The following is a 15,770-nucleotide window of genomic DNA, read 5'->3' on the forward strand; positions in this document are numbered from 1 at the left end:
TCGAGCCAAAACAGTTTGTCCCAAACAGATCTATTTCAATTTTATTGGTTCTTATGTTCGTTTTCCACATTAGGTTTATGATAATATTAATAATAATTCTTTGTAACTTTCAGAGAACACGAGCTTCCGATGTTTTCCACACTGATACGATTTGGTAAGTTATTAACTGAAAACTATCCGTTCCCAGAGTAAAACCAACGTCTCCTTCATATTGCAGCAGCATGGATTATCAAAACCATGCCGGCAGCGCAGGCGAAAGCAACCATGAACGACCATGAACAACCATGAACCATGAAAAATTTCATAAGGTTCATTTTTGCATCAAGTTTTGCCTATAACTCGGTCGGTATCCAACGGATCGCCAATCTTTAACCTGTGGTCGATAGATGGTACCAATGGCTACATTTTCTTCTTGGACGGCCTTGCCCTCAGATGTCTGTGCCAGAAGTTATTTGAGGAACCAAGTTCCTTAACCTGTTTGAGAAAATGTAAAAATTTCTTCATTTTTGCACCAACTTTTGCCTATAACTCGGTCGGTATCCAATGGATCACCAATCTTTAACCTGTGGTCGATAGATGGCAACAATGGCTACATTTTCTTCTTGGACGGCCTTGCCCTCAGATGTCTGTGCCAGAAGTTATTCGAGGAACCAAGTTCCTTACCCTGTTTGAGAAAATGTAAAATTTTCCTCATTTTTGAGTAATTTAGCAAAATTGAAAAATGCGGTATATTTTAATGCGAATTTTGTTGCAATAAGTTTCTTTTCACTTAAATAGTGCTTTAAATTTAAAAAAGAATAAAAAATCAGAAAAAAAATTTTAAAAAATTTTCAACTCGAAAATTTCATAAGGGGTACCCCTTGCCATTTTTTTGAGAAATTTTGCAAAAAAATTTAAATTGATTTATTTTAATGCCAATTGGTTGCAATGAGTTTCTTTTCACTCAAATAATGCTTAAAATTAAAAAAAAGTAAAAAATCTGAAAAAATTGAAAAAATATAAAAATTTGAAAATTTCATAAGACTCATTTTTGCACCAAATTTTGCCTATAACTCGGTCGGTATCCAATGGATCGCCAATCTTTAACCTGTGGTCGATAGATGGCAATAATGGCTACATTTTCTTCTTGGACGGCCAAGCCCTCAGGTGTCTGTACCAGAAGTTATTCGAGGAACCAAGTTCCTTACCCTGTTTGTGAAAATGTAAAATTTTCCTCATTTTTGCACCAAATTTTGCCTATAACTCGGTCGGTATCCAATGGATCGCCAATCTTTAACCTGTGGCCGATAGATGGTAACAATGGCTACATTTTCTTCTTGGACGGCCTTGCCCTCAGATGTCTGTGCCAGAAGTTATTCGAGGAAGCAAGTTCCTTACCATGTTTGAGAAAATGTAAAATTTTCCTCATTTTTGAGTAATTTAGCAAAATTGAAAAATGCGGTATATTTTAATGCGAATTTTGTTGCAATAAGTTTCTTTTCACTTAAATAGTGCTTTAAATTTAAAAAAGAATAAAAAATCAGAAAAAAAATTTTAAAAAATTTTCAACTCGAAAATTTCATAAGGGGTACCCCTTGCCATTTTTTTGAGAAATTTTGCAAAAAAATTTAAATTGATTTATTTTAATGCCAATTGGTTGCAATGAGTTTCTTTTCACTCAAATAATGCTTAAAATTAAAAAAAAGTAAAAAATCTCAAAAAATTGAAAAAATATAAAAATTTGAAAATTTCATAAGACTTATTTTTGCACCAAATTTTGCCTATAACTCGGTCGGTATCCAACGGATCGCCAATCTTTAACCTGTGGTCGATAGATGGCAATAATGGCTACATTTTCTTCTTGGACGGCCAAGCCCTCAGGTGTCTGTACCAGAAGTTATTCGAGGAACCAAGTTCCTTACCCTGTTTGTGAAAATGTAAAATTTTCCTCATTTTTGCACCAAATTTTGCCTATAACTCGGTCGGTATCCAATGGATCGCCAATCTTTAACCTGTGGCCGATAGATGGTAACAATGGCTACATTTTCTTCTTGGACGGCCTTGCCCTCAGATGTCTGTGCCAGAAGTTATTCGAGGAACCAAGTTCCTTACCCTGTTTGAGAAAATGTAAAATTTTCCTCATTTTTGAGTAATTTAGCAAAATTGAAAAATGCGGTATATTTTAATGCGAATTTTGTTGCAATAAGTTTCTTTTCACTTAAATAGTGCTTTAAATTTAAAAAAGAATAAAAAATCAGAAAAAAAATTTTAAAAAATTTTCAGCTCGAAAATTTCATAAGGGGTACCCCTTGCCATTTTTTTGAGAAATTTTGCAAAAAAATTTAAATTGATTTATTTTAATGCCAATTGGTTGCAATGAGTTTCTTTTCACTCAAATAATGCTTAAAATTAAAAAAAAGTAAAAAATCTCAAAAAATTGAAAAAATATAAAAATTTGAAAATTTCATAAGACTCATTTTTGCACCAAATTTTGCCTATAACTCGGTCGGTATCCAACGGATCGCCAATCTTTAACCTGTGGTCGATAGATGGCAATAATGGCTACATTTTCTTCTTGGACGGCCAAGCCCTCAGGTGTCTGTACCAGAAGTTATTCGAGGAACCAAGTTCCTTACCCTGTTTGTGAAAATGTAAAATTTTCCTCATTTTTGCACCAAATTTTGCCTATAACTCGGTCGGTATCCAATGGATCGCCAATCTTTAACCTGTGGCCGATAGATGGTAACAATAGCTACATTTTCTTCCTGGACGGCCTTGCCCTCAGATGTCTGTGCCAGAAGTTATTCGAGGAACCAAGTTCCTTACCCTGTTTGAGAAAATGTAAAATTTTCTTCATTTTTGAGTAATTTAGCAAAATTGAAAAATGCGGTATATTTTATTGCGAATTTTGTTGCAATAAGTTTCTTTTCACTTAAATAGTGCTTTAAATTTAAAAAAGAATAAAAAATCAGAAAAAAAATTTTAAAAAATTTTCAACTCGAAAATTTCATAAGGGGTACCCCTTGCCATTTTTTTGAGAAATTTTGCAAAAAAATTTAAATTGATTTATTTTAATGCCAATTGGTTGCAATGAGTTTCTTTTCACTCAAATAATGCTTAAAATTATAAAAATAGTAAAAAATCTGAAAAAATTGAAAAAAATATAAAAATTTCAAAATTTTATAAGACTCATGTTTGCACCAACTTTTGCCTATAACTCGGTCAGTATCCAATGGATCGTTAATCTTCAAACTGTGGTCGATAGATAGCAATAATGGCTACATTTTCTTCTTGGACGGCCTTGCCCTCAGATGTCTGTGCCAGAAGTTATTCGAGGAACCAAGTTCCCTACCCTGTTTGAGAAAATGTAAAATTTTCCTCATTTTTGCACCAAATTTTGCCTATAACTCGGTCGGTATCCAATGGATCGCCAATCTTTAACCTGTGGTCGATAGATGGCAACAATGGCTACATTTTCTTCTTGGACGGCCTTGCCTTCAGATGTCTGTGCCAGAAGTTATTCGAGGAACCAAGTTCCTTACCCTGTTTGAGAAAATGTAAAATTTTCCTCATTTTTGAGTAATTTAGCAAAATTGAAAAATGCGGTATATTTTAATGCGAATTTTGTTGCAATAAGTTTCTTTTCTTAAATAGTGCTTTAAATTTAAAAAAGAATAAAAAATGAGAAAAAAATTTTAAAAAAATTTTCAACTCGAAAATTTCATAAGGGGTACCCCTTGCCATTTTTTTGAGAAATTTTGCAAAAAAATTTAAATTGATTTATTTTAATGCCAATTGGTTGCAATGAGTTTCTTTTCACTCAAATAATGCTTAAAATTATAAAAATAGTAAAAAATCTGAAAAAATTGAAAAAAATATAAAAATTTGAAAATTTCATAAGACTCATTTTTGCACCAACTTTTGCCTATAACTCGGTCGGTATCCAACGGATCGCCAATCTTTAACCTGTGGTCGATAGATAGCAATAATGGCTACATTTTCTTCTTGGACGGCCTTGCCCTCAGATGTCTGTGCCAGAAGTTATTCGAGGAACCAAGTTCCCTACTCTGTTTGAGAAAATGTAAAATTTTCTTCATTTTTGCACCAAATTTTGCCTATAACTCGGTCGGTATCCAATGGATCGCCAATCTTTAACCTGTGGCCGATAGATGGTAACAATGGCTACATTTTCTTCTTGGACGGCCTTGCCCTCAGATGTCTGTGCCAGAAGTTATTCGAGGAACCAAGTTCCTTACCCTGTTTGAGAAAATGTAAAATTTTCCTCATTTTTGAGTAATTTAGCAAAATTGAAAAATGCGGTATATTTTAATGCGAATTTTGTTGCAATAAGTTTCTTTTCACTTAAATAGTGCTTTAAATTTAAAAAAGAATAAAAAATCAGAAAAAAAATTTTAAAAAATTTTCAGCTCGAAAATTTCATAAGGGGTACCCCTTGCCATTTTTTTGAGAAATTTTGCAAAAAAATTTAAATTGATTTATTTTAATGCCAATTGGTTGCAATGAGTTTCTTTTCACTCAAATAATGCTTAAAATTAAAAAAAAGTAAAAAATCTCAAAAAATTGAAAAAATATAAAAATTTGAAAATTTCATAAGACTCATTTTTGCACCAAATTTTGCCTATAACTCGGTCGGTATCCAACGGATCGCCAATCTTTAACCTGTGGTCGATAGATGGCAATAATGGCTACATTTTCTTCTTGGACGGCCAAGCCCTCAGGTGTCTGTACCAGAAGTTATTCGAGGAACCAAGTTCCTTACCCTGTTTGTGAAAATGTAAAATTTTCCTCATTTTTGCACCAAATTTTGCCTATAACTCGGTCGGTATCCAATGGATCGCCAATCTTTAACCTGTGGCCGATAGATGGTAACAATGGCTACATTTTCTTCTTGGACGGCCTTGCCCTCAGATGTCTGTGCCAGAAGTTATTCGAGGAACCAAGTTCCTTACCCTGTTTGAGAAAATGTAAAATTTTCTTCATTTTTGAGTAATTTAGCAAAATTGAAAAATGCGGTATATTTTAATGCGAATTTTGTTGCAATAAGTTTCTTTTCACTTAAATAGTGCTTTAAATTTAAAAAAGAATAAAAAATCAGAAAAAAAATTTTAAAAAATTTTCAACTCGAAAATTTCATAAGGGGTACCCCTTGCCATTTTCTTGAGAAATTTTGCAAAAAAATTTAAATTGATTTATTTTAATGCCAATTGGTTGCAATGAGTTTCTTTTCACTCAAATAATGCTTAAAATTAAAAAAAAGTAAAAAATCTGAAAAAATTGAAAAAAATATAAAAATTTCAAAATTTTATAAGACTCATGTTTGCACCAACTTTTGCCTATAACTCGGTCAGTATCCAATGGATCGTTAATCTTCAAACTGTGGTCGATAGATAGCAATAATGGCTACATTTTCTTCTTGGACGGCCTTGCCCTCAGATGTCTGTGCCAGAAGTTATTCGAGGAACCAAGTTCCCTACCCTGTTTGAGAAAATGTAAAATTTTCCTCATTTTTGCACCAACTTTTGCCTATAACTCGGTCGGTATCCAACGGATCGCCAATCTTTAACCTGTGGTCGATAGATGGCAACAATGGCTACATTTTCTTCTTGGACGGCCTTGCCCTCAGATGTCTGTGCCAGAAGTTATTCGAGGAACCAAGTTCCTTACCCTTTTTGAGAAAATGTAAAATTTTCCTCATTTTTGAGTAATTTAGCAAAATTGAAAAATGTGGTATATTTTAATGCGAATTTTGTTGCAATAAGTTTCTTTTCTTAAATAGTGCTTTAAATTTAAAAAAGAATAAAAAATGAGAAAAAAATTTTAAAAAAATTTTCAACTCGAAAATTTCATAAGGGGTACCCCTTGCCATTTTTTTGAGAAATTTTGCAAAAAAATTTAAATTGATTTATTTTAATGCCAATTGGTTGCAATGAGTTTCTTTTCACTCAAATAATGCTTAAAATTATAAAAATAGTAAAAAATCTGAAAAAATTGAAAAAAATATAAAAATTTGAAAATTTCATAAGACTCATTTTTGCACCAACTTTTGCCTATAACTCGGTCGGTATCCAACGGATCGCCAATCTTTAACCTGTGGTCGATAGATAGCAATAATGGCTACATTTTCTTCTTGGACGGCCTTGCCCTCAGATGTCTGTGCCAGAAGTTATTCGAGGAACCAAGTTCCCTACTCTGTTTGAGAAAATGTAAAATTTTCTTCATTTTTGCACCAAATTTTGCCTATAACTCGGTCGGTATCCAATGGATCGCCAATCTTTAACCTGTGGCCGATAGATGGTAACAATGGCTACATTTTCTTCTTGGACGGCCTTGCCCTCAGATGTCTGTGCCAGAAGTTATTCGAGGAACCAAGTTCCTTACCCTGTTTGAGAAAATGTAAAATTTTCCTCATTTTTGAGTAATTTAGCAAAATTGAAAAATGCGGTATATTTTAATGCGAATTTTGTTGCAATAAGTTTCTTTTCACTTGAATAGTGCTTTAAATTTAAAAAAGAATAAAAAATCAGAAAAAAAATTTTAAAAAATTTTCAACTCGAAAATTTCATAAGGGGTACCCCTTGCCATTTTTTTGAGAAATTTTGCAAAAAAATTTAAATTGATTTATTTTAATGCCAATTGGTTGCAATGAGTTTCTTTTCACTCAAATAATGCTTAAAATTAAAAAAAAGTAAAAAATCTGAAAAAATTGAAAAAAATATAAAAATTTCAAAATTTTATAAGACTCATGTTTGCACCAACTTTTGCCTATAACTCGGTCAGTATCCAATGGATCGTTAATCTTCAAACTGTGGTCGATAGATAGCAATAATGGCTACATTTTCTTCTTGGACGGCCTTGCCCTCAGATGTCTGTGCCAGAAGTTATTCGAGGAACCAAGTTCCCTACCCTGTTTGAGAAAATGTAAAATTTTCCTCATTTTTGCACCAAATTTTGCCTATAACTCGGTCGGTATCCAATGGATCGCCAATCTTTAACCTGTGGTCGATAGATGGCAACAATGGCTACATTTTCTTCTTGGACGGCCTTGCCTTCAGATGTCTGTGCCAGAAGTTATTCGAGGAACCAAGTTCCTTACCCTGTTTGAGAAAATGTAAAATTTTCCTCATTTTTGAGTAATTTAGCAAAATTGAAAAATGCGGTATATTTTAATGCGAATTTTGTTGCAATAAGTTTCTTTTCACTTAAATAGTGCTTTAAATTTAAAAAAGAATAAAAAATCAGAAAAAAAATTTAAAAAATTTTCAACTCGAAAATTTCATAAGGGGTACCCCTTGCCATTTTTTTGAGAAATTTTGCAAAAAAATTTAAATTGATTTATTTTAATGCCAATTGGTTGCAATGAGTTTCTTTTCACTCAAATAATGCTTAAAATTATAAAAATAGTAAAAAATCTGAAAAAATTGAAAAAAATATAAAAATTTGAAAATTTCATAAGACTCATTTTTGCACCAACTTTTGCCTATAACTCGGTCGGTATCCAACGGATCGCCAATCTTTAACCTGTGGTCGATAGATAGCAATAATGGCTACATTTTCTTCTTGGACGGCCTTGCCCTCAGATGTCTGTGCCAGAAGTTATTCGAGGAACCAAGTTCCCTACTCTGTTTGAGAAAATGTAAAATTTTCTTCATTTTTGCACCAAATTTTGCCTATAACTCGGTCGGTATCCAATGGATCGCCAATCTTTAACCTGTGGCCGATAGATGGTAACAATGGCTACATTTTCTTCTTGGACGGCCTTGCCCTCAGATGTCTGTGCCAGAAGTTATTCGAGGAACCAAGTTCCTTACCCTGTTTGAGAAAATGTAAAATTTTCCTCATTTTTGAGTAATTTAGCAAAATTGAAAAATGCGGTATATTTTAATGCGAATTTTGTTGCAATAAGTTTCTTTTCACTTAAATAGTGCTTTAAATTTAAAAAAGAATAAAAAATCAGAAAAAAAATTTTAAAAAATTTTCAGCTCGAAAATTTCATAAGGGGTACCCCTTGCCATTTTTTTGAGAAATTTTGCAAAAAAATTTAAATTGATTTATTTTAATGCCAATTGGTTGCAATGAGTTTCTTTTCACTCAAATAATGCTTAAAATTAAAAAAAAGTAAAAAATCTCAAAAAATTGAAAAAATATAAAAATTTGAAAATTTCATAAGACTCATTTTTGCACCAAATTTTGCCTATAACTCGGTCGGTATCCAACGGATCGCCAATCTTTAACCTGTGGTCGATAGATGGCAATAATGGCTACATTTTCTTCTTGGACGGCCAAGCCCTCAGGTGTCTGTACCAGAAGTTATTCGAGGAACCAAGTTCCTTACCCTGTTTGTGAAAATGTAAAATTTTCCTCATTTTTGCACCAAATTTTGCCTATAACTCGGTCGGTATCCAATGGATCGCCAATCTTTAACCTGTGGCCGATAGATGGTAACAATGGCTACATTTTCTTCTTGGACGGCCTTGCCCTCAGATGTCTGTGCCAGAAGTTATTCGAGGAACCAAGTTCCTTACCCTGTTTGAGAAAATGTAAAATTTTCTTCATTTTTGAGTAATTTAGCAAAATTGAAAAATGCGGTATATTTTAATGCGAATTTTGTTGCAATAAGTTTCTTTTCACTTAAATAGTGCTTTAAATTTAAAAAAGAATAAAAAATCAGAAAAAAAATTTTAAAAAATTTTCAACTCGAAAATTTCATAAGGGGTACCCCTTGCCATTTTTTTGAGAAATTTTGCAAAAAAATTTAAATTGATTTATTTTAATGCCAATTGGTTGCAATGAGTTTCTTTTCACTCAAATAATGCTTAAAATTAAAAAAAAGTAAAAAATCTGAAAAAATTGAAAAAAATATAAAAATTTCAAAATTTTATAAGACTCATGTTTGCACCAACTTTTGCCTATAACTCGGTCAGTATCCAATGGATCGTTAATCTTCAAACTGTGGTCGATAGATAGCAATAATGGCTACATTTTCTTCTTGGACGGCCTTGCCCTCAGATGTCTGTGCCAGAAGTTATTCGAGGAACCAAGTTCCCTACCCTGTTTGAGAAAATGTAAAATTTTCCTCATTTTTGCACCAACTTTTGCCTATAACTCGGTCGGTATCCAACGGATCGCCAATCTTTAACCTGTGGTCGATAGATGGCAACAATGGCTACATTTTCTTCTTGGACGGCCTTGCCCTCAGATGTCTGTGCCAGAAGTTATTCGAGGAACCAAGTTCCTTACCCTTTTTGAGAAAATGTAAAATTTTCCTCATTTTTGAGTAATTTAGCAAAATTGAAAAATGTGGTATATTTTAATGCGAATTTTGTTGCAATAAGTTTCTTTTCTTAAATAGTGCTTTAAATTTAAAAAAGAATAAAAAATGAGAAAAAAATTTTAAAAAAATTTTCAACTCGAAAATTTCATAAGGGGTACCCCTTGCCATTTTTTTGAGAAATTTTGCAAAAAAATTTAAATTGATTTATTTTAATGCCAATTGGTTGCAATGAGTTTCTTTTCACTCAAATAATGCTTAAAATTATAAAAATAGTAAAAAATCTGAAAAAATTGAAAAAAATATAAAAATTTGAAAATTTCATAAGACTCATTTTTGCACCAACTTTTGCCTATAACTCGGTCGGTATCCAACGGATCGCCAATCTTTAACCTGTGGTCGATAGATAGCAATAATGGCTACATTTTCTTCTTGGACGGCCTTGCCCTCAGATGTCTGTGCCAGAAGTTATTCGAGGAACCAAGTTCCCTACTCTGTTTGAGAAAATGTAAAATTTTCTTCATTTTTGCACCAAATTTTGCCTATAATTCGGTCGGTATCCAATGGATCGCCAATCTTTAACCTGTGGCCGATAGATGGTAACAATGGCTACATTTTCTTCTTGGACGGCCTTGCCCTCAGATGTCTGTGCCAGAAGTTATTCGAGGAACCAAGTTCCTTACCCTGTTTGAGAAAATGTAAAATTTTCCTCATTTTTGAGTAATTTAGCAAAATTGAAAAATGCGGTATATTTTAATGCGAATTTTGTTGCAATAAGTTTCTTTTCACTTAAATAGTGCTTTAAATTTAAAAAAGAATAAAAAATCAGAAAAAAAAATTTAAAAAATTTTCAACTCGAAAATTTCATAAGGGGTACCCCTTGCCATTTTTTTGAGAAATTTTGCAAAAAAAATTAAATTGATTTATTTTAATGCCAATTGGTTGCAATGAGTTTCTTTTCACTCAAAGAATGCTTAAAATTAAAAAAAAGTAAAAAATCTCAAAAAATTGAAAAAATATAAAAATTTGAAAATTTCATAAGACTCATTTTTGCACCAAATTTTGCCTATAACTCGGTCGGTATCCAATGGATCGCCAATCTTTAACCTGTGGCCGATAGATGGTAACAATGGCTACATTTTCTTCTTGGACGGCCTTGCCCTCAGATGTCTGTGCCAGAAGTTATTCGAGGAAGCAAGTTCCTTACCATGTTTGAGAAAATGTAAAATTTTCCTCATTTTTGAGTAATTTAGCAAAATTGAAAAATGCGGTATATTTTAATGCGAATTTTGTTGCAATAAGTTTCTTTTCACTTAAATAGTGCTTTAAATTTAAAAAAGAATAAAAAATCAGAAAAAAAATTTTAAAAAATTTTCAACTCGAAAATTTCATAAGGGGTACCCCTTGCCATTTTTTTGAGAAATTTTGCAAAAAAATTTAAATTGATTTATTTTAATGCCAATTGGTTGCAATGAGTTTCTTTTCACTCAAATAATGCTTAAAATTAAAAAAAAGTAAAAAATCTGAAAAAATTGAAAAAAATATAAAAATTTCAAAATTTCATAAGACTCATGTTTGCACCAACCAGCCTATAACTCGGTCAGTATCCAATGGATCGTTAATCTTCAAACTGTGGTCGATAGATAGCAATAATGGCTACATTTTCTTCTTGGACGGCCTTGCCCTCAGATGTCTGTGGCAGAAGTTATTCGAGGAACCAAGTTCCCTACCCTGTTTGAGAAAATGTAAAATTTTCCTCATTTTTGCACCAAATTTTGCCTATAACTCGGTCGGTATCCAATGGATCGCCAATCTTTAACCTGTGGCCGATAGATGGTAACAATGGCTACATTTTCTTCTTGGACGGCCTTGCCCTCAGATATCTGTGCCAGAAGTTATTCGAGGAACCAAGTTCCTTACCCTGTTTGAGAAAATGTAAAATTTTCCTCATTTTTGAGTAATTTAGCAAAATTGAAAAATGTGGTATATTTTAATGGGAATTTGTTGCAATAAGTTTCTTTTCACTTAAATAGTGCTTTAAATTTAAAAAAGAATAAAAAATCAGAAAAAAATTTCAACTCGAAAATTTCATAAGGGGTACCCCTTGCCATTTTTTTGAGAAATTTTGCAAAAAAATTTAAATTGATTTATTTTAATGCCAATTGGTTCAAATAAGTTTGTTTTCACTCAAATATTGCTTTAAATAAAAAAAAAGAACAACGCATTAGGAAATTTTCAAATTTTTGTTTTTTTATGCGTTTTTTTATATATACATATATGCAGCCCGCCTAGCTGTGACTGTTGTAGGGTTCAGTTGTATGCATCGCTAGAACTGTAATTACACGTCACCAGTACATAGGTAGTAGAAATTCGTGCGAGAATTGTGTCATTTGAAAGGAGAGCAGGTTAGCACTCCCCTTGACAAGGATGGAACACACACTCTGAGATCAGTGGGCACCTGATAGAAACTGATCTCAGCCAATTTTTTTGCCACACCGATCTTCTATCATTTTCAGTCTTGGAATGCGATGTATTTTCACAACCGATGTTAGAGCATTTCAAAATGATTTTCAATGTTTTTTTCCTTATGAAAAGCATAAACGTCATGTAATTACATAATGCAGTAAACATAATGCACCAAGCATGTTGTTGTCTCTCACAAAGGAACAAAATATGTTCAGAATGACAGGTTTGCTACCGGGTCCTGTGGCGCAATGGATAACGCGTCTGACTACGGATCAGAAGATTCCAGGTTCGACTCCTGGCAGGATCGCTCTCGAAGCTTTTTTTGCCAGCCAACATTGGGATTTACAAATAATGTTGCCTTCAATTTCCGATGTTCTATGATCATACGATGATAAAAAGAAATGATCCACTAGTCAGTACAATTCGAAGGTCAATTTAGATAGTCAAAAGCAAGTTACAACGATTTTACACCAAATGATTTCACTAAACTATGACAATCATATCAATCAAATCAATGATGTATATCTATTTCTCTAAATTTAGAATAAAACTAGTACAACAGAACAACTAAACGAGTTTAATTCAAATCCTTTGCGCAAAAGTGCGCTCCTAACTATGCTGAGCAGCCGATTCTCGCCAGTTTCGCTTGATCATCTCAATGATCTGTGCATACAGTGTAGATTTCGAGAAGTAGTAGCACGTGCAAACAATAATGAATGCCCAAGCCACGTACAGCCAGTAATCCGTACGGTATTCAACCTTGTTCGACAGCGGACCTTTGAAATCGTCCGATATGTAGTGCAGAACCGTCGTGCTGCTCTTTTGATTTGCCAACCGTGGTTCGATGCCCGTGTGTCGTGTAACAAACTTCGCCAGCGAGGAAAGCGTAATTTCCGTCCCGTTGTACTTCACTAACGGACGTCCCTGATGGAACAGCATAATCGTCGGCAGCCCCACGATACCGAACTCGCCGTTTAAAAAGTGAAAATTGTACGCATCAATCGCGGTTACCACCAGATCGGGAAAGTGTCGTGCCAGTGCGTTAAAATGCGGTGCCACCATCGCACTGTGGATGCAGGTTTTCGTGTAGAACAGCATCAAGAAGCAGCTGCCCACCTCGTTCCTTTTGGTCGAATTGCCATAGTGGGGTAACCCTTTCACCATGTCCTTTAGCGAGGTGATGATGTAGAGTGTTCCATTTCCTTCCACTGGGCTGCATTTGACGCGCAGTGGTGATTTGCGACTTCCATCGGGATTTGTACCCTCCTCCAGTTCGCTAGTTTGTGCCAAGGAACACAACACTTTGTCGCGGTATGTGAGATAATCGTACAGTGTGCTTTGTAACGCTTGACCCTGGAAAGTAATGCCTGGCTTGGTGCTTTCGGCTTTCTCATCCGGTTTTGCCACACTGCCCCCACCGAACGGGCTCGATGCGAAGAATTCGCCATTCCAAAGCTGCATATAGAAATCTAAACTCTTGAACCGAAAGGCGCTCGCATTGCTGACTAGTAGGACCACTGTGGCAAACAACACGAATTAGTCGATAAGAAGGGTTATTCAAGGGGATAAAACAATAACTCACCGCAGGTAAAAATAATTCTGTAGTTTAAAAGCAACATTTTCCAGCCTAACTCGAGCTAATGTGCTATTTCCAATGCACACCAAGGACAGGCTTTGTTTACGTCTGGTGAAATGTTTTCCAGAGCGATTTGACAGCCGCTGTCACATGATAGTTTGTTAACCCTCAAAGGGACTGGAATCAGTGCTTGGCATAATAATATAATTATAATTAATTTGTTACCCCGGCTCTAAACGCTTAGCAATTGTCGCGTTTGCGAACGCGATTCAGAAAAATTTTGCGAAACTCCATATAAAAAAAATTGTGAAAAGTCGCTAAACGTGTATTTTCAGCGAAAAATCGCGATTCGAAGCGCGACTTGACGCCATGACAGTTTTCTGTAATAACAAGGTAAACATGGCAATACCAAGGTAAACTAATACAAATTAAAAAATTAAATATTTTGAGTGTTATTAAATATTGTAAATTAAATTAACAAATCGAGTGCTATTTATTTTTAAAAGTACGCAGGATTTGTATATAATTATTGTGAATGTCAATATTATTTTTAAAACAGAAGAATCGCTGTTAATTCAAAACAAAAATCTCATATCGTGGACAAATGCATGGCTGCATTGGTTATGAATTTATTACTTGTATGTTGAACTTTTTGAACAAGATAAATATTAGCTTAGAAAAATTTGTTAATAAATTAATTAAATTAATTAATTAGAAAAAATATTACAGTTAAAAAAAATAGAGTTAAAAAATATTAAATAGTCCACAGCACAGTGTTCGATCCCTTTTGGAAGCTGTGTTATGAATCGTTGTTGTTGTTTGAATGTTTTAGAGAGACTTTGATTCCTTAGGAATTCTTTCGTCTCTTGTGTTATGAATCGTGGTTATGAATACCTGTATAATGATGGAAGTTTGGGAGCTTTGTTGGAATCGTGGTTATGAATACCTGTATATTGAGGGTACGGTGACGGCCATGAAATGAGAAAGAAGCCATACACGTTTGATTACCCGTATTCGAAGATTTTTACCTTTATGCTACTCGAAGCTGCCGATCCCAATTCTATTTTGCCCGATGTATGACGCGCTGGGCAAACACATCTTCGTTCACCTATTTATCTTGTTACAATTCCTTCTGGCTACCGGAAAAAATTATAATAAGATTTTCCAGCGTCAAACACACAAGAAAACAAAACGGACAAATCTGCGGTACTGTTAGCAACAGCCATTATTTGTATCACAGGAGCCAGCAGCAACCTGCCACGAGCTTTCTTGATGGTCCATTGTTTTGAAACATCGTCACTGGGCCTAAAAAACTTGCCTTTCTCATCAACTTCATCCAAACAATAAATTACTATTTATAATAATTTTCTTTGTTTAAATTAATTTTATTTAATTCGAAATTAATTTCCCGCTACCGGCCAGATTGAAAACATAAACAAACCTTGCACGAGAAAACTTCAACAACCTTGAAGTCGCGCCGAAAGTCGCAAAATTTTTGGGAAAACTGTGCTACGATTGTCGCGTTCGCAAACGCGACAATTGCTAAGCATGTAGGCACGGGGTTATTTAGTTTTAAGTATCGTAGAACATGAGTGTTATACAAAAAGTTAAATGAATGAGTGAAAAGACTTTTGATTAGCTCATAACTCAACAAATCATTTAATAACCAAGAAACTATCTAAATAGTTGTTTTCCCCTTTGTTTTAACGTTGAAATACATTATGTGTACCCATTAAACAGAATCTTCCAAAATGATAGGTTCTTAGCAGCGATAAAAATTTGAAAAACTGAATTTTACTTCACATCATGGGATCACAGCGTAATATAGTGTATTAAAAAAAATACGATCACTTTTCCCATGTTAGAATCTGCCAAGAAATTTGTTTAAGAATATTATGCAATGCAATGCAATCAACCATATTACGGTTGAAATGCACAATTAAACGTACATTTATGCAATAGAATACATATTTAGCACAAAGAGGAATCCTCGCCATACAACAAATACAAAGTAATAAGTTTATCTAAACGACATTTGATTTTACTAATTTTTGTGGTCAACCAACATGCATGTAATTAATTCTTGACATATTGATCATATTTTAAAATATAAAAAGTCCTGAGTAGAGAAATGATGACCCACCACAAGGCTCATGAAAAGGTCACTCTTCAGTAGGTGCATGTGGAACACAACAGTCGTTCTCTGCTCTAGGAGGATGGAATGCAATGAGGCAAAATAAGGGTCAGCTATGGTTCCGCGTGTATGTAACGACGGGTTTTCCCATTTTCTTCCTCATATCCCTTTTCCCCTTACTCGCACCCAATTTCAATCTCATCTGTAAAGGCCTCACATCAGCATCTAAATGTCGGGCAGGGTTTAGCGCGGGGTTTGGCATTTACGATAAGAACATGCATCGTCAACATCACCCACACACACCCGACACGGCAAGTTTGGCCGTT

At 34.1% G+C, this 15,770-nt stretch overlaps 1 protein-coding gene and 2 non-coding genes across 3 annotated transcripts; 2 read left to right on the plus strand and 1 right to left on the minus strand.

The window, feature by feature from the left end:
* The first annotated feature begins 11,651 nt into the window (after positions 1 to 11,651).
* LOC125772512 (U6atac minor spliceosomal RNA) lies at positions 11,652 to 11,755 on the plus strand. Its single transcript, XR_007419541.1, has one exon. It is a non-coding gene; the product is annotated as a U6atac minor spliceosomal RNA (small nuclear RNA).
* A 213-nt stretch (positions 11,756 to 11,968) lies between these two features.
* Trnar-acg (transfer RNA arginine (anticodon ACG)) lies at positions 11,969 to 12,041 on the plus strand. The gene has a single exon. It is a non-coding gene; the product is annotated as a tRNA-Arg (tRNA).
* A 171-nt stretch (positions 12,042 to 12,212) lies between these two features.
* LOC125768065 (thioredoxin domain-containing protein 15) lies at positions 12,213 to 13,445 on the minus strand. The gene is made up of 2 exons (XM_049435245.1): positions 13,317 to 13,445; positions 12,213 to 13,251 (listed from the first exon to the last, which is right to left on the minus strand). Exons 1-2 carry the CDS (start codon positions 13,351 to 13,353, stop codon positions 12,344 to 12,346), a joined length of 945 nt encoding a protein of 314 aa, XP_049291202.1. The 5' UTR covers positions 13,354 to 13,445; the 3' UTR covers positions 12,213 to 12,343.
* Positions 13,446 to 15,770: the final 2,325 nt, after the last annotated feature.

The sequence above is a fragment of the Anopheles funestus genome, chromosome 3RL (assembly GCF_943734845.2).
Source record: "Anopheles funestus chromosome 3RL, idAnoFuneDA-416_04, whole genome shotgun sequence".
Taxonomy (NCBI): Eukaryota; Metazoa; Arthropoda; class Insecta; order Diptera; family Culicidae; genus Anopheles; species Anopheles funestus.

Bases quoted from the DNA above. Each gene is read 5' to 3' on its own strand.
- LOC125768065 (XM_049435245.1), bottom strand. From the start codon at position 13,353: ATGTTGCTTTTAAACTACAGAATTATTTTTACCTGCG. The intron at 13,252-13,316 runs GTGAGTTATTGT...TGTTTGCCACAG, and splicing joins CAGAATTATTTTTACCTGCG to TGGTCCTACTAGTCAGCAAT.